This window comes from Lagopus leucura, unplaced genomic scaffold, assembly GCF_019238085.1.
Source record: "Lagopus leucura isolate 7727_CA_CO unplaced genomic scaffold, USGS_WTPT01 133-12_obj-0_obj, whole genome shotgun sequence".
NCBI lineage: Eukaryota > Metazoa > Chordata > Aves > Galliformes > Phasianidae > Lagopus > Lagopus leucura.
Genome location: NW_024963578.1, coordinates 7,043 through 25,409, shown reverse-complemented (window position 1 = coordinate 25,409; position 18,367 = coordinate 7,043). Strand labels below are relative to the sequence as shown.

At 62.7% G+C, this 18,367-nt stretch overlaps 4 protein-coding genes across 8 annotated transcripts in view; 2 read left to right on the top strand and 2 right to left on the bottom strand.

Moving 5' to 3' along the window:
- Positions 1–473: 473 nt before the first annotated feature.
- SLC8B1 (solute carrier family 8 member B1) lies at positions 474–5,120 on the bottom strand. Of its 5 annotated transcripts, none has more exons than XM_042891455.1 (15): positions 4,318–5,119; positions 3,985–4,137; positions 3,845–3,897; positions 3,701–3,758; positions 3,498–3,603; positions 3,261–3,428; positions 3,081–3,188; positions 2,955–2,999; positions 2,742–2,872; positions 2,530–2,671; positions 2,189–2,310; positions 1,937–2,090; positions 1,771–1,851; positions 1,434–1,498; positions 1,049–1,354 (listed from the first exon to the last, which is right to left on the bottom strand). In XM_042891455.1, exons 1-15 carry the CDS (start codon positions 4,465–4,467, stop codon positions 1,157–1,159), a joined length of 1,734 nt encoding a protein of 577 aa, XP_042747389.1. In that variant the 5' UTR covers positions 4,468–5,119; the 3' UTR covers positions 1,049–1,156. The 5 variants fall into 5 exon arrangements, with proteins under 5 accessions (XP_042747388.1, XP_042747389.1, XP_042747387.1 ...); XM_042891453.1 differs by having other exon boundaries at positions 2,955–3,011; positions 4,318–5,118; XM_042891454.1 differs by lacking the exon at positions 1,434–1,498 and having other exon boundaries at positions 474–1,273; positions 2,955–3,011; positions 4,318–5,118.
- A 661-nt stretch (positions 5,121–5,781) lies between these two features.
- On the top strand, positions 5,782–8,858 carry PLBD2 (phospholipase B domain containing 2). Its single transcript, XM_042891448.1, is given in 12 exon segments — positions 5,782–5,978; positions 6,066–6,159; positions 6,233–6,391; positions 6,497–6,597; positions 6,701–6,915; positions 6,981–7,094; positions 7,097–7,298; positions 7,378–7,473; positions 7,711–7,782; positions 7,873–8,025; positions 8,127–8,289; positions 8,363–8,858. Coding segments are annotated over 12 exon segments (1,734 nt in total). The 3' UTR covers positions 8,531–8,858.
- A 798-nt stretch (positions 8,859–9,656) lies between these two features.
- On the top strand, positions 9,657–13,353 carry SDSL (serine dehydratase like). Its single transcript, XM_042891447.1, has 7 exons — positions 9,657–10,013; positions 10,100–10,139; positions 10,364–10,503; positions 10,712–10,800; positions 10,868–11,095; positions 11,279–11,403; positions 11,481–13,353. Exons 1-7 carry the CDS (start codon positions 9,846–9,848, stop codon positions 11,672–11,674), a joined length of 984 nt encoding a protein of 327 aa, XP_042747381.1. The 5' UTR covers positions 9,657–9,845; the 3' UTR covers positions 11,675–13,353.
- Positions 13,354–14,107: 754 nt separating this feature from the next.
- The window catches only part of LHX5 (LIM homeobox 5), a 5,269-nt gene continuing 1,009 nt past the window's right edge, over positions 14,108–18,367 (bottom strand). The window contains exons 2-5 of the mRNA XM_042891449.1: positions 17,726–17,949; positions 16,431–16,708; positions 15,390–15,555; positions 14,108–14,475 (exon numbers count right to left, since the gene is read on the bottom strand). Of these exons, the coding sequence (XP_042747383.1) occupies positions 14,108–14,475; positions 15,390–15,555; positions 16,431–16,708; positions 17,726–17,949 (1,036 nt within the window). The remainder of the gene's footprint in view (positions 14,476–15,389; positions 15,556–16,430; positions 16,709–17,725; positions 17,950–18,367) is intronic.

Genomic DNA, 18,367 nt, shown 5'->3' with positions numbered 1-18,367 from the left:
TGAGTGGTGCTTGTTGGAAGCTGGGTCTGGCTCTGGTAAATCCATGGCAAAACCAATAGCAGTCAACAAACAGCACCTGAATTCTTGTGAAAGCACTTATCCAGCCAGAGAACAGAGGAATGATCTGGGCCCAGAAGGGAAGAGCAGCAGGCTAGGAGAGCCTGAAAGCTGACAGCAGCAGAGTGCTGCTTGTGCAACTGCCCTCTGTCCCCACAGAGCAGCACTGGGCTAACCACAGCAGTGCATGCCTGCATCAGGCCCAATGGCTGCAGTCAGTGCTGACCCGTGCACTGTGCTGCTGTGACAGCAGCTTCAGCTGCATGTGACTGCTGTTGGGAAACGTGCAGGCAGTGACCCCAGAGGAAGCTGTGGCCTCAAGCGGTGCTGCATGGCCTCTGCCTCACCACAAGCAGCCCCCGGTCTTCCCTGCAGCCCAGCCCAGCACACCCTGCCTCACAGCAAACACACCAGTGGAAGCTGTGTAGTTTTTAATTGCAAGTTGTCCATTCTTACAGTGTCTTAGCCTAGTTTTGCCAGAGGCGATCGGGCACATGGGAGCCTCTGCATATCAAGTCCTTTGCTACAGCTCTGTGCACCCTCTGAGATTCAGGTTGAAAAATATTGCTTTTAAAAAAAAAAAAAAAAAAAAAAAAAAAAAAAAAGCAAGCAGCAGGAGAAAGGAGGCTTCCATGGGCTTATTAACACTTTGTGTGCATTAAGCCTGAGAACTGCTCTGGTGCTTTGCCGCACCTTAACAACTCCGCTTGCTCTTTCAATTCACCCGCTGGTGGCTTGCTGCCCCTTGCAATGACAGGCATTCCCAAATTTGCACTCAAGCCTTTACTTTCCAGTTTCCCCATAGCGCATGGCTGCCAGCCCCAGAGGATCCCAGATGGAGAGGTGAAGGGGTGTCTTAGCGCATGCTCCCCTGCAGCTGCTCCAGCCCTATGCCCTGAGGCAGCAGCCAACCAAGCCTTTACCCTCATCCTTGTTCAGAAACGCCCCAAGTTAAACGAAGTTCAACAGAGCGGAGCGAGGAGATGGCTAGTGCTTAACAAATGCTCTTTCTTTCCCAAAACACAACCAGCTTTCTCTCCGGAGAGCAAATGTGTGGCCCAGCAGGCTGCAGCAGGGCAGGGACGTGGACCTGCAGTGCTCAGGTGGGAACCAGGTGGATCACCTGGAATTCGGTGAGCAGGGCCACACAGAGAAAGGCCAAGTAGTAGAGGATGAGGCAGGTGCCGTATGCCCTGCCCAGCTGGAAGCACTGTGCCGGTACCACCACTAAGGAGAACACCAGGCTCAGTCCCAGGGCCCCAGCCAAGATCCACACCAGCAGGCTGTCAGGCTCCAGCTGATGGAGAGACAGAGGGACACCGTGTGACGAGGGGATCCCATCAGTGCCAGCCCCGTACTGTGGCCAGCAGCCTCACCTTCACTGCCATCTGGCTGCTGGTCATCTGCAGCAGGCAGCCCAGCCCCACGCCCACCAGAATATCTGAGGGCAGTTCAGGGTGAAGAAACAGCACGGCATCCCCCCCCAGCCCTCGGGATGGGGACAGCACCATCCCTCTCTCCAGGCCTGGATAAGGCCATCAAAGTTCAGAGTGCTCGAGGACAGGTGGCTCTGGCATGGTCTGGGGCACCCTGGGGAGGTGCAGCCTCTTCCCCTCCCTCCCTGTGGCAGACTCCAGGATGGATTCTGCGCAGCTCAGGTCCCCTAGAAGCAGGCCCAAGTAGCACCCCACCCCCCAGCTTCTTGAAGGATACTGAAGATGATGCCTCCAAAGCAGGCAGAGAAGGCCATGCGGGGGTAGCCCTGCCGTGCCATGGTGAGGTCAGAGAAGGTGTCTGCAGGGCAAGAACAGGAGATGCCGGGGCCTGCATCCCACTGCGGTACAGCGTGCCACAAAGGCAGATAACACAGGGCTCTTACCTCCAATGCTGTTGCCCCAGGCCAGCAGGGTCAGGCCTAGCACAGTGTTACTCAGGTCAAAGATGATGCCCAGGGTCCGCAGGATGTTCACCAGCTCTGTGGCTGCTGCATTGATCCACATAGCGCTGACCAGGAACCCAAGGAAGGCGAATACCTGCCGGGACCAGGTGAGCTGGGCCCTGGCTGCACCTTCTCGGGGCAATGGAGGCACTGTCCTTGCCCACATGGTACTTGAGGCCAGGGGCACCTTACACAGTGGTATTTGGGTGGCTCTTCATTGCGTGTGGTCACAAAGATGATGATGGCCAGGATGGATCCAGCCAGTGCAACGAGCGCCCAGACCGGGAAGACGCCCTGGATCTGGTACAGCCCATCTGCATCAGGGACAGAGAGGGCAACTGTGGCCCCACAGGCTGGGCAGGACCTCACCAGCCTGAAGGCACAGTACCGAGCCCTGTCCCCTGAAGCCAGCACTCTCCTGCCCTGTTTCTCCCCCAAGACCTGGATAGAGGGGCCCCAAGGAGCTCAGTGCTGGGCCATGGCTCCCAGTCTCAGCCCCTCCTCAGGGCTATGAGGATACCACAGGCTCTTACAGGCCCCCGAATTGAGGGTGAGGATGCAGAGCAGAGGCCCAGTGATGATGTGCAGGCAGTTGAGGGGTCTCTTCCAGTTCAAGTCGTCCTTGTCGGGGTCCACCACAGGCACAGTGAGCAGCAGTACCAGCTCCACAGGGACCTGGGAGGAGGGGGCTCGTGAGTGCCGCACCCCCCAGCACAGTGCCCTTCTCCCATCCCCTCCTGCTCACCTTGAGCACTTTGAAGAGCCGCCAGTACCAGGGCTTCCTCCTCCACTTTTGCTTGTCCAGGGGATTGAGTGCAGTGCCAAGTATGTGCAGCGAGGAATCATGGTGGGGTAGCAGGGGTCGATACTCCTCACCTGTGTGGGGCCACAGGGCTGTGCTCCGCAAGACTCCCTGCACCCAGTCCACCGCTTGAGACGGCCTCACAGCCCACCCTACCATAGTCTCCGCAGTTGGTGCCCGAGGACTCCTGCTCCTCAGCATCTGTTGGTATTGCTGTGAGGGAGCAAGGAGAAAGTGGGGGGTGCTGAGGGATTCCTCCCAGCACCGCAGAGCACTCCTTACCTGGCTCCCACGGCCCGGGTTGGGATGGTCCATCCCCGCGCTGCCAGCGATGAATCCAGGTGCACAGCACCACAGTGAAGACATAGAAGATGTAGAGCCCCAGGTACCCTGCCGTGGGGCCAGAGAGGTTACAGGACCCCTGGGCTGCCCCACCAGCCCCTGCCCTGCCACGATGCTCACCTAGAGCCTCCCCCAGTGTGATGTGGCCAAAGTAGAGGATCAGGAAGGTGAGGAAGATGGCCACCATGTAGAAGATGACATCCCGGAGGAAGGGCCTGGAGGCTGCTGCAAAGGGCTTCACCAGGGCGATGCCACCAGCCACCACCGTGGTCACGAAGATGCCGGCGCCTGCCAACGCAACGCAGCCCATCAGCAGGGTCCCGTGCCCCTCACCCCTTTGGCCAGCACAGCGCTCACCAAAGACGGCCCCAACCGCTAGCCCAGCCGTGCGCGGGTCGGAGAATGCCACCACAGCACTGAAGACATCCGGGGCCCCATTGCCAAAGGCCAGGAAGGTGACACCATGGAGAGCAGGCGTCAAGGAGCATCCCACCACGTCGGGTCCCCATCACATCCCCCATTATTGCCCCGCGCCCCCATCCGCAGGAGGCCAAGGATACTGCCACGTTGTGGGACAACTTCAGGGTGGTGGAGATGGCCGACAGGTTGGGGCAGAAGCTGGAAGAGCACAGAGTGGGGTGATGAGGGCACAGGGCCACAGCGCCAGACCATTCTTCACTCCACGCGGCCCCGGGACAACTCACAACTTCTCTGCCGTCACGCCGAGTATGACGAAGAGGTAGAGGAGCCAAAGCACCTGCGGGCAGAGAGCTGCTGCGTCGCCCGTGGCCGAGCATCCTCCAGCCGGGGCCGCCCGCCCACCTCCCCCGGTTCCCGCGCTCACGTAGAGGCCGACGGGCAGCGGGAGCAGCGCGGCGGGGAAGGCGCAGAACGCTCCGCCGAGGTAGTCGAGGAAACCGTCGTCCAGGCGGCAGTCCGGGGTGCCGCGCACGAAGCGGCACCGCTCGGAGCTGTTGCGCTTCCGCACCTCCCGGCACTGCGGGAAGAGCCGCGTGTCCCACACGCGTCCCTAGCGGGCGGACGGCGCTCACCCCCGGGGTCGCGGCCGCTTCCGCCCCTGCCTCGCTTTCCCCCTCCGTCCCATGTCCGTGGGGCGGCGGCGGAGGCCGACGCAAGGGCAGGACCCGCCACCCCGCCGCCTCGCGTCCCCACTCACGTCCACGCCCCGGTCGTGTCCCGCGCCGTCACCCCGGGTCCCCGCGTCCAGAGCCGCCGGCGGCCCCGAGCGCTGGGACCCGCCGTGCCCCGCCAGCGCCCCGGCCACGCTCAGCGCCCCGGCCACGCGCAGCGCCCACAGCGGCCCCATCGCGTCCCACGGCTCGGAGACAGCTCAGGCTTCGGGGGTCGGATGCTGGGGGCTATTGCTCGCGAGGGGCGGGAGCCATGGCCGGGGGGAGAGACGGGGACAGGAGCAGGAGTAGAAATACGAACGGAAAGAGAAAACGGGGATAGAAATAGGAATGAAAACGGGAGAGGAAAATGGAAATGCAAAACAGGAATAGGGTTAAAAATAGAGCTAAAAACACAAACAGAAATAGGAATTAAAAGAGGCCACGGGCTGCGGCTTGGTTACCAGCCCCGGCGCTGCATCGAGCCGCCAAGTCCCCGCTCTGCTCCCGCGGGAGGAGAAAAGCGGGGCTGAGCGTGGCACGGAGCACCGCGGAAGGAACCCAAATCCAGGGGACGGCGGCAACCCGACGAAAGGCGAGGACGAAGTCCTGCTGGGGCCGGGGCTGCCGGGGCTGCCGGGGCTACGCGGGCACCCTCCCGCCCCGCCTCGCCGTGTCACGCAGCCCCGCCGCCGTGCACGGGCAGCTGATTTCCACCCTGCCTTAAAGGGGCCGCCACTCTCCGCTCTTAAAGCGACAGCGCCTCTTTGTAGCACAGGAAGAAGGGGACCGGGGGGGCCACCCTGTAGAGCCCCCGCCGCCCGGCACTCTCAGGGCACCGCGTTCGGCGTGGCCGTGGGTGCGGGGCCGTAGGTCGGCCTGGCGGTGTGACGCCGCCGACACGAGTGTACCAGGTCCCGGTGGGCACCCGAGGGGGGTCGGGGTGAGACAGGGCGGGTGCCGCAGGGCGGGCCGAGGGAGCCGCATGCTCCCCGCGGCTGGGGGGGCTCCGAGCCCGCTGCCCCCGCTTGGCGCCTCCTGGGGACTTTGCCCGCCGAGCGCAGCGGGGGGGGAGCGGTAAACAGCCGCGATTGCGTAAGGCCGGGGCTGCCGCCGCACTCCCGCGTCACCCGCGCTCCCGTGTCACGCACTGCGCACAACTCACGGCGGGGGTGGGCAGCCACGGCCAGGAGGGGCCGCGGGGCTGCCACCTGCCACCTGCCGGGCACGGTGTGGCCGGGGTCGGGACGCTGACGGTCGCGTCCGCCCTACGTGGGGCTGGGAGGGAGCGTTTGTGGCCACGGGGGGTTGGCAGGAAGAGGGAGGAGGAAGCGTGTAGGGCGTGGCATGTCGGGGGACCGGGGCGTACACAGGGGAACGGGTACCCGCAGGGCAATGGGCGGCCGGAAGAGACCCGGGCACCCGGGCACGGCGGGGCGCGGCTCGTTTCGGACCCCGCCCGCCTCTTCTCGGCACGCCCCCGCCCCAGGCGCGGCTCCGCCCCTCCCGCGATGGCGGTGGTGCGGGCGCTGTTGGCGGCCGCCGCGGTGGCCGCGTGGATGCTGGGGGTCGCGTCCGGCCCGATCCCTCCGCCCCGTAGCGCCTCCGTGCTGCTGGAGCCCGGCTCGGGCCGGCTCCGCGTGCTGCCTGGCCGCCAGCCCGCCGCCGTCGCTTGGGCCGAGCTCACCGACCACATCCAGGCCGTCGGGTAAGGGCCCGGGGCTGTGCGGGGCCGTGCGGGGCAGCGCAGGGCCGCCCGGGCGCTTCCCGCTCTGAGCGGTGCCCCACGCTGCAGGTGGGCGTTCCTCGAGGTGTCCGCCAACGCGTCCTTCAACGACAGCCTGCAGGCTTACGCCGCGGGGCTGGCCGAGGCCGCCGTCACCGAGCAGGTGCGGGGCGCGGGTGCGGGGCGCGGGCGCGGGGCAGTGCCGGCGGCAGTGGGTGCCAGCGCTGTGTCCGCAGCTCATCTACATGCACTGGATGAACACGGCCGTGGGCTACTGCGGGCCCTTCCGCTACGAGACGCAGTACTGCCGCCGGCTGCGGGGATACCTGGAGGCCAACCTGGCCTGGATGGAGGAGCAGATGGGCTCCGGCCGCGACCGTGCCTACTGGCACCAGGTGAGGCCGTCCGGGCCGGGGCCCCGCAGCCCTCGGGAGTCGGCCCCGCACCGCGAGGCCCGAGAGTAACGTCGGTCCCTGTCCCGCCTCCCCGTCTACCCCCAGGTGCGACTGGCGCTACTGCAGCTGCAGGGCTTGGAGGACAGCTACCGCGGGCGCGTGGCCCTCCCCGCCGGCCGCCTCTCCCTCTCGCCCTTCGGCTTCCTGTAAGGAAGGGTCCGTCCCCGGGCTGGGCACACCGAGCCTCCCCCCACCCCGGGAGCGGCACTCGGTGCAGGTTGCTCCGGCCTGACGCCCTGCTGCCCGCAGTCTGCTGCAGCTGGGGGGGGACCTGGAGGACCTAGAGGCGGCCTTCAACCACTCTGCCCCGCGGCGCCCACTGGGCTCCGGTTCGTGCTCAGCACTGCTCAAGCTGCTGCCAGGCCGCCGGGACCTCCTGGTGGCCCACGACACCTGGGCGCCCTACCAGTCCATGCTGCGCCTCATCAAGAAGTACACGCTGCCGTTCCATGCTGAACCCAGTGGTGCGTGTGGGGCCGGGCGCTGCTCTGTGCCCCTGCCTGCTGCCTGACCTGCTCTGCTCTCCCAGGCACCGCCCGCGTCCCGGGCAGCATCCAGGTGTTCTCCTCCTACCCCGGCACCATCTTCTCTGGAGATGACTTCTACATCCTGAGCAGCAGGCTGGTAAGTGCCGCTTGCAGCCCTGCGTCCCCCACCGGCCCCGCTCAGTCTTCCTGTCCCCACAGGTTGCACTGGAGACCACCATCGGGAACAGCAACGAGGCACGCTGGCGGTACCTGCGGCCTCAGGGCAGCGTCCTGGAGTGGCTGCGGAACATCGTGGCCAACCGGCTGGCCCGCAGCGGTGCTGAGTGGGCTGGCATCTTCCAGCGCTTCAACAGTGGCACGTGAGCAGGGTCAGGGCTGGGGGAGAAACGTCCCCTCCTCAGGGCAGCCACCAAAGGAGGTCACCGTGCCTTCCTGCAGGTACAACAACCAGTGGATGCTGGTGGACTACAAGGCATTCTCTCCGGGGCGTGCTGCCCTGCAGCAGGGCCTGCTGACGGTGCTGGAGCAGATCCCGTGAGTGCCTCTCGCCCCCCAGTGCCCGGCCCGCAGGCTGCCCAGTGGGTGAGGTGGGCTTCCTTTGCTGGTGGTAGCCTTTCTGCCAAGGTGTGACAGCAGCGGGGCTGCTGCTTACGGCTCTCCTGCGTGTGGGTGATGGCTCCTGGCCCCCTGCTTGAGACCTCCAGGTGGGTTTTCCCTCATCCGTGCTGTGCTTTGCCTTCTGCTCTGACTGCTGCCATCCTCCCGCCACAGGGGTTTGGTGATGGTGGCTGATAAGACAGAGCTGCTGTACCAGCAGGGGTACTGGGCCAGCTACAATGTGCCGTAAGCTTCATCCAGCCTCACCTTTCTGCCCAGCCGTATGGTCCTATGCTGAGGGCAGGCAAGGCTGACTGTCCCTACCCTGCCATCCAGGTATTTTGAGGAGATCTTCAATGCCAGCGGGAACCTGGAGCTGGTGCAGAAGTATGGTGACTGGTTCACCTATGACAAGAACCCGCGCGCCCAGATCTTTCGCAGGAACCAGACTCAGGTCCGTGATGTGGACTCCATGGTCCGTCTGATGAGGTGGGTGCTGGCCCCAGGGATTTTCCAGCCCTTGTGTCAGATCTTCACTGCAGTTGTCGTATTACCTCCTGCACCCGGTCTCTCTCCCTGCTGCCCGGCAGGTCCAACAACTACCTGCAGGACCCGCTGTCACAGTGCCGGGGCTGCGACCCGCCCCACAACGCTGAGAACGCCATCTCCGCCCGCTCTGACCTCAACCCAGCCAACGGCACCTACCCCTTCGACGCCCTGCGCCAGCGCTGCCATGGCGGCACTGACACCAAGGTGGGCACAGCCCCGGGCCCTGCCATGCTGTCACTTCCTGGCACTCACATCTCCACGTTACCCCCTCCGCCAGGTCACCTCCTTTGGCATGGCCCGCACCTTCGGGCTGGTGGCTGCCAGCGGGCCGACATGGGATGATGTGCCGCCCTTCCGCTGGAGCGCATCGCCATGCAGCCACCTGCTGCGCATGGGCCACCCTGACCTCTGGAGGTTCCCTCCTGTCAAAGTCCGATGGGACTGAGCCGGACCTCCCCTGAGCCTTTCCCTGTTTCTGCAGGATGGGGGGCTGCAGGGAACCGCCCCCCGTGTTTTTCTCCCCGTGCTTCTCTCACCATTTGCTGCTCCTGTGCCCCATCCGTGCCACCGTGGCTGGGGTCGGTCAGTGGGCTCTGACCCCAGTTCCAAAACCAAGCGCGGAAGGAAGGCCTCCCACAGGGCTCCTCATTCTGGGAGGCTGTTCCTGGAAGACGGGTTCCAGGAGGTGGGGCTGGCGCTGGGACAGCTGCATGGTAGGGAGGGGTCAATGGCCGGGGTTGGTGTAACAAATAAAACGCTCTGTGTGCAATGGAGATGCTGGTGACTGCACTTCATACTCTTCCAGCATTCTGCGGTGCGTGCTGTGGTACCCTGTTCAGGGATGTTGTTTGGTGTGCTTCCCTCTCTGCTGGGTGCTGCTCCAGGAGCACAGAGCAGTGCCTGCAGTGCAGTGCTGGGACACAGCGGGTCGGGGTTTTTGGCCTTTGCTCAGACTGCTCAGCGATGCCTCCCCTGGTTCCTGGCAGCAGCAGCATGCACAGCTGGAACAGGCAAGCAGTGAAGGAGGGGGGGCACTGCCTGCGCCAGGACAGAGTGACCGTTCTTGTCCCTTTTGTTTCCCTTCCTCAGCCACCTGTGTGCCCCCCCAGCCCCAAAACCTCCAGCGCAAAATCCTCTTACTGCAGCTCCCTTGATCCGCTCCATGTGTGTGGCTCGTTAGGAATAACGAGGTAATTACTGGGGGATTAATGAGCTGACATTAGACAGTGCTTTGAAGGTAAGAGGTTCCCACCGGGTCCAGGCTGGCTGATGTCCCACGGCCTCGGACCTGGCTGTGCCCCTGTCATTCCTGGCACACACCAGCATTTGTCACCTCCGGAACAGCACATCCCTGTCCTGCCAGGACCCATCCTGCTCCTCCCTGCCTAGGGCAGAGCCAGCTCTGAGTGTGTTGGTGTGGGGGGTGCCTCAACTGGAGGTTGATGGGAAGAGGCTGTCCCAGGGCAGAGCAGGGCTGTTGGCCCCACAGCAGTGCAGCCCCGCCAGGAGCCCTTCCCCCAGCACTTGCTGTGACCGGGACACAGTGTGCTAATTCCAGTGCCAACGAGCCATGCTACAGCTGCCTGGAAGGGCTGACTGCCGTCCTGGGCCAATAGAGCAAAGTCCTCAAATCTGCTGACAAAGGACCCAGGGACGCAACCACAGCCCCTCTGACGTCACTTTGCCCTCCTCGGTCCCCCAGCGTCGTTCTGGGACGTGCAGCAAGCCCCGCACCAGCTCTCACGTAGCATCCTGCAGTAATGGCAGCCCAATGCAGGGGGGGCGAGAAGACTTTCCACATTGTGTCCCCGCTCCTGGAGAGCCTGCCCCTGTCCCGGGCAGCAGGGACCCAGGTCTACATGAAGCTGGAGAACGTGCAGCCCACTGGCTCCTTCAAGATCCGGGGCGTCGGGCGCCTCTGCCAGGAGGTGGGTGTGCTACATGGCTGTGTGGCCTCGGCTCACAGTGGATTCCTATGGCCACGTCCTTCCTCTGTCCCCTTCCCTCTCCGCAGGTTGCCAGGAAGGGCTGCCGGCACTTTGTTTGCTCCTCAGGTAATTGGGACCTGCGTGGGGCTCGAGGGGTCTATGGGATGGAGGTGCTAGGGAACACCCCTGTGCTCCCGGCCCCTTGTCCTTGTGCCTTCCCACTGGGTTTTGGGGCTGGCGCTGATCCAGATCAGGTGTCCCTTCTCCCCCCTAGCAAAGTTTGTCCTGTAGGTCTGGGATGAGCTGGGTATGGGGGGCGATGGAACTGCTCAACCCACTACTTTTTGCAGGGGGGAATGCTGGCATGGCTGCAGCATATGCGGCCAGGAAGCTGGGGCTGCCGATCACTGTGGTGGTGCCCAGCAGCACCGGCCCCAGCACTGTGCACAGGCTGGAGGAGCTGGGGGCAACGGTGGAGACCTATGGGAAGGTAGGGCACCCATGCCCCAAACTGTGGCTGGAGGAGATCGCAGCCCTCTGCGAGGCTGTGGATGTGTGCAGACCCAGTGTCCCTGTCCCAAAATGCGTCACCCACACGCCACTTGGATTTCCACTGTCCTCATGGCAGCAAGGGAGGGGCAATGGGGATGGCGCACTGGAGCTGGCGGCAGCCCCACTGAGCGCCCACCGCCTCCCAGGTGTGGGATGAAGCCAACCAGAGAGCCCTAGAGCTGGCGCAGAACGAGGGCTGGGCGAGCATCCACCCCTTTGACCACCCCTTGCTGTGGTGAGTGCTACTCGCCCCTGTGCTCTGGACAGGACACAGGCAGCCACCCACTGTCTCCATCCCGCAGGCAGGGCCATGCCAGCCTGGTCCTGGAGCTGAAGGACGTGCTGGATGCAAAACCTGACGCCATCGTGCTGGCAGTGGGAGGTGGAGGGCTGCTGGCTGGCGTGGTGGCTGGGCTGCAGCAGGTGGGATGGCTTGATGTCCCCATCATTGCCGCGGAGACCTGGGGGGCCCACAGCTTCCACGCGGCACTGAAGGCTGGGCACCTCGTTACCCTGCCTGACATCACCAGGTGGGTGCTGGTGTCAGCATGGGGGCACCTCCATCAGCCTAGGGGTCCTCAGTCTGATGGGACATAGAAAGTGCAGGGGGCTTCGCCTCTGGTGCATGTCACAAGTTGGCAGGTCTCAGCCAATGCTCTAGTGGAGCACCAAGGGGACAAAGGATCCCAGGGCTACTCTGACTCGTTCTCCAGTGTGGCCAAGTGCCTGGGGGCCAAGACTGTGTCAGCGCGGGCGCTGCAGTGTGCCCAGGAGATCCAGGTCATTTCAGAGGTGGTGGAGGATGCCGAGGCCGTGCGCGCTGTGGAAAGGTTCCTGGGTGAGCAGGGCACAGAGACAGGGACTTGCAGAGGGGTGTGATGGGGACAGGCACTCAGCATGTCTCCATCCCTGCAGACGACGAGCGGATGCTGGTGCAGCCAGCTTGTGGTGCAGCACTGGCCCTGCTCTACTCGGGGCGACTGCAGCAGCTGCAGCATGAGGGACGCCTGGGGACCCCGCTGGGCCGCGTGGTGCTGGTGGTCTGCGGCGGCAGCAGCATGACGGCTGCGCTGCTGCGGGACCTGAAGAGCCAGCTGGGCCTGGAGTGACCCTTGTGCCACTGCATGGCCACCCCGTGGCCCCCTGTGCTGCAGTGAGTGACGGCTGCTGGACGTGACCCGCGCCCATCACTGTGCAGCATGGGGAAACTGAGGCGCGGCGGCGTTCCTCCCTCTGCCCTGGGGACGGCCGCGTCCCTTGCACTGCTGTGGCTGGCACAGACCATGGTTCCCCACTCCAATTAGTGAATGCTCCCTCTGACTGACTACTTTGCTATTGTCTCAATGTGTTATTATTCTAATGATTATTAATTTTTACAATCTTCTGTTCCTGCTGCACTGTCTGCAGCCAGGTGGCTCCTTGGCAGGGCTGTAGGGCCTTGCTCTTGCTGGCGCTCCCGGCTCTGACTGGTGCCCAGTTAACACCACTGCTCCAACTCGCTTCAGTTGATCTATTTCACTCCAGTGTCCATTCTGCCCTTTCCTGCCACAAAACTCCTCTCAGCCTTCTCCTGCCCCCCCAGAGAGTTAACAAGGCTCCCCTTGCCCAGCCGCCTCCCAGGAGCCTCCTCCTCCCCATCTTCTTTTTTCCCTTTTCCCCAATAAATCCCCTCAGCCTGGCCAGCCCACACCTTGCTTCCCAGAGGACCCACCCCATAAATCAAATACCCACCGCTCCACTGTGAGCAATATCTTATGTAAAAACGTGTTTCTAGGGAGTGCTGGAGGCTGGAGAGTCTTATTACAAGGCACACAATTAATTATAAGGAGTCAGACCAACCTCCTCCCACAGTTTTTTATCCTGGGTCCAGAAACAGATTACTTTCCAGCTTCTGCACCCCGACCTTCTCACACGGAGCCCCCACTTCATGCCAACCTCCCCCCTGCAGCCTGGGATGGGTGCTGTGGCTTGGTGTACCCTGCAACCAGCAGGACAGTAGTAACACAGTGTTCGTAACAATAGCAGCCAGCACGTGCCCTTGTGCTCTGTTTTGCAGCCCTCCTAATGACAGTGGCAGGGAGGTCTGCTGGCCCTCAAACCGCCCGTACGCATCCTATTGCTCTGGGGTCCCAGCGGGTCTGTGCCTCAGTTTCCCTCATGCTGAGTCCTTCGGGTGCCCCCTGCTTGGCTGCGGCCCCTCATTACCACTCATCATGGCACAGGAAGGATAAATTCCTCCGCTTGGCTGAACAGGGAAAATACGCAGCGAGGTGGCTGCCTGTCATCCATCACCAGCTCTTGGCGGCACCACCAAGCCGGGACTTAAAATTCAGGTCAGAGAGAGGGGCTCTTGGAAGCCAGCGAGGGAAGGTAATTTATTCTGTTTATACCTTTTTACTACAAGACAAGGCGGGGGGTGGGGGGGATACACTCTTGCCTTGATTTTGCATTTTAAATATTAGCTGGGCGCCGCTCATCGCTCAAAACCCGCAATGAAAGGGACCAGGTGCCGGAGCAGGTAACTAAAATGATTTTTATTCACATCGAACAACACGAGCTGGTCACACTGACAGCCTCTGCAAGAGGCAGTGGGGACAGGAAACCCACGCTCAGAACACAACTTTTTTTCTTCCTTTTCCATTCTCTTTTTCCCTTTCCCCCCCCCCCCACCCTGCTCTATCCTCTCTCCTTCCACTCACCGCCACCCTTTCCCAGCCTCCCAAATAGAAAAAAACTCAGAGCTTCCAATGACTAAAAGTACAATAAATAATCAGTAAACACAAAAACATACTTTATTTGTTTCTCCTTTATACAAAATAAAGAAACTAGAAGCAAAAACTATAATACATCCTCAGACCGCGGGGCCGGGGGGGCTCGGCCCTCCTGAGCTGCCGCACTGCTCGGGTGTTCTCTCCGTTTTTCTCTCTGTTTCTGCTTGCTTTTCCCATTTCTGCCTCTTCCCGGGTTTCCCAAGCTCCGCACACCCCTCCCCCCGCCCCCCTGTTCATCCATCACCAAAATTCCAGTACAAAACCACCTCCTCCTCGGGGATGAAGCAGGATCAACGGGAAAAGGTCCCGGGAGGGGGCTTAGGGAGCGTCCTGCTGTCCCCCGTTACCCCCACTGTAATACTCGGATGAACGGAGGCTGAAGAAGGGGATAATTAAAATGGGTGCTGATTAGCGAGCGAGGATCCCCGCGGCAGCCCCCGCAGCGGTGGGACCCGCGTTCTGCAGAGTTCAGCTTTGGTCCGAGAGCGGCGGTTCCGACGCGGCGGGGGGAGCTCCGGGCCGGGCGCGTTTCGCCCCCCTCTCCCCCACTCATAACAGCACGGGGATGCGGAGCGGTGCGGGCGGGCGGGGAGGGAGCGCGGTGTCCCCGCGGGGGGGGGGGGGGGGGGGGGGGGGGGGGGGAGGCGCGTTGGGAGGATGCGGTCGGACGTCGGAGAGCGGCCGCGGCGTCGGAGGGGCCGATATCCGTCGACGGGGTCGCGGAGAGCCGTGCCCCGGGGCTGGGGGGCGGGGGAGTCCTCCCCTTCGGCCCTACCACACCGCTGCCTCACTCAGCTCCGGGTTGGGGTGCGCGAGGGCCCCGCTGTAGCCGCTATTGCTGGACATGGAGAAGGGCGGACTGGGCCCCCCGCTGAAGACCTCCCCCGGGATGGGGTGCAGCGAGCCCGTCATCCCCGGCTCGGGGCTGGGGGTGTCGGGGTGCGAGATCATATCCGTGTACCTTTGGTTTTCTGAGGAGTGGTGTCCGCTTAGGGGGGGCTCCAGGGGTCCCAGGGGCGTGGAGCCGGGTCCTGAGTTCTGAAGGTAGCTGGGGTCGGCCGGGGACTGGGCCTGGGAGGGGGGCCCGTGGGGGAAAAAGTCATAGTTGCCTCCCGGCCCGTAGTAGTCACCTTGGTAATCTGCAAAGGTGGGGAAAGGTTGGAGCCGGTCCCCGAGCCACCACCCTGAGCGCCTGCGGGAAGTAGAGCTGCACCCCCACGCAGGGACGGGCGTGCCTCCCCCTCCCCCCTCCAGAATACCCTCCTGGGGAGCTCGTTGCTGCTGGAACGAACGTGGGACTAAGCAGGGAGAAAAACGGGCACCTCTGTACTTATGGTTGCAGTGCTGATGGAATGGAAAGGGGGGGAAGTGGAGAACAGGAGGGGCTGGGGGCAGCCCCAGGGGGAGAGGGTAGGCATAATTTCATTCTTAGTTACAACTAAGAAAAATACACACGTCTATATACCTGCACATATATATACATGCACGTATGCATTTATAAATATAGATAAAAGTTATATACATATCTAATAGGAAGATACATGTAAAGGAGACACATAAATAAAGGTGAGTTATAGGAGACATATAAAAATAAAATATACTTACTATACTATACTTACTTATAGGAGGAAAAACACACATCATACTTATATATATTAGCTACAGAGGGGTTCTGGCAGCAGTGGGGGCAGAGGGGAATTGGTGAGAGCTCTTTGCCCAAAAGCGGGATATACTGTCCCAAATGCCCTGGGGCTCCCTGTCCCACCCCGTCCTGTCAGGGTGGCGGTGACCTTCCCTAAGCTGTAGGCCCGGGGGGGGGGGGGGGGGAACTGGGACAAATGCAGCCTGAAAGGGGCGCAGAAGTCAGCAGCTGAGGCTTTGTTTCCAGGGAGAGGGGCCGCGCTGCTGCCACCGCCACCGCTGCCACCGCCCCGAGTCCGGGCGGCAGGGGAAAGGGAGAGTCGAGATGGAGAGGAACAAAGGCAGGGAAGGGAACGGGGGAAGAACGCGGTAGGACGACACGGAGACGGGACGAGGGGCCCGGCTCCCTCACCTCCGTAGTACGTGTAGGGCGTCGAGCCGAGCATCTCGGACTCGTCGAGGCGGCCGCCCAGGGGACGCATCCTGCGCGGGCTGCGGAAGAAGGCGTGCCGGCGGGCGCCCAGCGCGCTCAGCTGCTTCATCCGGCGCTCCTTGGATCGGCGGTTCTGGAACCAGACCTGAGGCCGGGCCGGCATCAGCACTCGGGGCCGGGTTGCCGTGGGGACCCCAAATTCTCGGGGCAAGCCCTCCCCACTTAGGCCAGGGATGATGGGGGCGGGGATGGGATATCTCGCTGGAAGGGATTTCCCAGCTTGGGGTTGTTTTCACACTACCCCCTGCTGGTAACACCCTGGGAGGCAAGGAAAGGGGTCACTAAAGCCCCGGCACCTCCCTGCGTGCCGTGGGGTGCGCCGTCCTCACAGCCTGCCTGTGCCCCGAAAGTTTTCTCCAATGGGGGAGAGGGATAAAGAAGGGGATAAATGGGGGGGTCACGGCAGGAGGCGGGGAGGGAGCTGGAAGCAAGCTGGCCGATGGGGACGGGAATAAAAGGGAAAGGTGGTGCAACAGGGAGCATTCCTGCCTCGGGGGCGTTCTCTCACCAAAGCACAGATCTGCTGGCCTGTGGGTGGGGAGGGAGGAGGGATATGCGCTATTTCCCCCTACATCTGGGCACATCTGGAATGCGCACACGTCCCGCGGGTCCTGCTTCCCTCCATCGGGAGCTGGGCTCCCTGTAACAGAGCCGGAGCGTCTTCCCCTATTAACGCCGCTAATAAATCCCATTAATCCCTACATTTCCTCAGGGATTTTCTTGCCGGGGGGATTGGTTGGCAGCGCGGTAGGAAGGTACAGGGCTGCCTGCAGGGCACAGTGGCCTCTCCTTTTCTCCATCTCCTGTGCTCGCATCCAGGGCCCCATCCACATCCCCAGCCCTTCCCTGCTGCCAGCCCAAATTCTGCCATCCCGGATCTGTGCGAGTCAGGTTGGTGACGTCATGGGCCGGCCCAGTGACATCATGGGGGGCGGTGGGATGGCTGTGGAGTGGCCGTACCTGGATGACCCTCATGTTGAGGCCGGTCTCCTGGGCCAGCTGCTCGCGGATGTGCCGAGTGGGCTTGGGGGTGGCTGCGAAAGCGGCTTTGAGGGTCTCCAACTGCTTGGCCTTAATGGTGGTGCGGGGCCCTCGCCGCTTGGTGCCCGAGTTCTGCTCCTCGTTCTCGTTGTTAGTGGTCTCCTTGTCCGAGGAGGTGGAGTTGTCCGTCTCCTTGGTGTCGTCCTGCATGGGGTCCTGGAGATCCGGGGACAAACTCCTGTCTGTACATGAGGACACTGTAAAGGAGACCCAGAGAGGGGGCAGGGGGGGGGGGGGGGGGGATGGCTTAGGAGAGAGATCGACCCCCCTCTCCACTGCCCTCCCCTTCCCACCGAGCCCGGATGCTTTTCAGGAGAGGGGAAGAGGTGCTGGGCAGCAGCAAGGGGTGCAGACGGCCGTTGCCCCCGAGGAACCCCGAAGCACCCCAAAGAACAATGAGCTCCGGTTGAGCATCTTACAGTTCGGCCCCTACATCTGAAAGGCAAACTCGGCGGCTCCCCCCGCCCACTGCTGCACAGGGGCCGTGCAGCCGGGAGGGGGCTGGGGAGGGGGCCTCCCGCAGCCCGCAGCCTCTGGCGCGTCCCCTCTCCCCCCACGCCGCGCTTCTCACACCGGGAGCCTGGATGCGCCGCTGGGAGAAATGCAAGAATGTATGGGCTCGATGGGGGTTCCGGTCACTGCCTTAAACCTGGCTCGCCTCCCCCAGCCGCCCCCCCGGACCCTGATGCCGGCATCACCCAGGCCAAGCTCTACTCGCCTCGCTCGCAGCAGCGGCCCCACTGACTCGCGTGGCAGGATCCGGCCCCGGGTGCTGAACGGAGAAAGAGCCCACGGCAGGGGGTGAGCACGGGCGGCCGGCACTGCTGGGCCAGCAGAAGGGGGCCTGATCCCGCGGTCCTGACGCAGAGACAGCTTCCAAGGAAGTCAAATGGGAGCTTTGCCTCTGGGTGAAAGGAGGCGAAGGATCAGGCCCTCGGCGCGGGGGGACCGGGCAGCCTCGCAGGGGGGGTCCCGGGATCGGAGGGTGCGTGGGAGGGCTCGGTGGGGCAGCTGCGGGCTCAACGCGTGCCTGCGTCCCGCGGGGAGCACGAGGTGAACGCTTGCACCCCAAACCCCCTCCCGGTCCACGGGGCGCTGTTGAAACCTCGGCACCGGCAGCGCCGGGAGCTGCACCGGGAGCGCAGCGCTGTCCGTGGGGAGCGGGCAGGACTCGACCCGGTGCGGTTCGGTTCCCCGGGCTGTGCCGCGCGTACCTGAGTTGAGGCTGCCTTCCTTCAAACTGGGAGAGTTCAAATAGTCCTCTTTGCAAACAAATTTGTTTTCGTCTATGATATACAGTTCCTCGCCCGTGGAGAGCTGCTTGTTGCAAACCATGCAGGTGAAACAGTTCAGGTGGAACACTTTGTTCCGGGCTTTCCGGACGAGGTCGCTGGGGGAGATGCCCTGGGAGCAGCCGGCGCATTTGGTGCCAAACCTCCTGGAGGGGAGAAAGGCGAGAGGTGAGAGCTGGGACGGGACCGCGCCGCTCCCCTCGAGTCTCCGAGGCCCCCATCCCCACCCCTTCCGAATCTCGGTTTTCGGGTTCCCAGAGAGATCCCACTGGGGCCGCCTCAAAAGGCGAGGATGTCTTTCTCCGTGCCCTCCGGGGAAGAATTTCAGTCTCCCCGCGCTCCCAGCACATCGCTGCGGGACCGGGGGTTGGCAGCGGCCACGGAGCAGGGGGCAATTCGGGGTGCGGTGCGGGGCACCCCGTGCTCCACGTTGCTTTTTTCTCTTCTTGGAACCGCCGCTTTGCAGAGCTCCGGTTTCCCTTCTCCAGGAGATGCTTTTATTTTATTTTATTTTATTTTATTTTATTTTATTTTATTTTATTTTATTTTATTTTATTTTATTTT

Excerpts from the sequence above, each read along its gene's own strand:
- SLC8B1 (XM_042891453.1), bottom strand. The coding sequence starts at position 4,467 with ATGGGGCCGCTGTGGGCGCTGCGCGTGGCCGGGGCGCTGAGCGTGGCC. Across the intron at positions 3,759-3,844 it reads GGCGTGACGGCAGAGAAGTT|CTTCTGCCCCAACCTGTCGG; the intron begins GTGAGTTGTCCC and ends GTGCTCTTCCAG. Across the intron at positions 1,852-1,936 it reads CTGGGGCAACAGCATTGGAG|ACACCTTCTCTGACCTCACC; the intron begins GTAAGAGCCCTG and ends CTTGCCCTGCAG.
- SDSL (XM_042891447.1), top strand. The coding sequence starts at position 9,846 with ATGGCAGCCCAATGCAGGGGGGGCGAGAAGACTTTCCACATTGTGTCC. Across the intron at positions 10,140-10,363 it reads GCACTTTGTTTGCTCCTCAG|GGGGGAATGCTGGCATGGCT; the intron begins GTAATTGGGACC and ends TACTTTTTGCAG. Across the intron at positions 10,801-10,867 it reads TTTGACCACCCCTTGCTGTG|GCAGGGCCATGCCAGCCTGG; the intron begins GTGAGTGCTACT and ends TCCATCCCGCAG.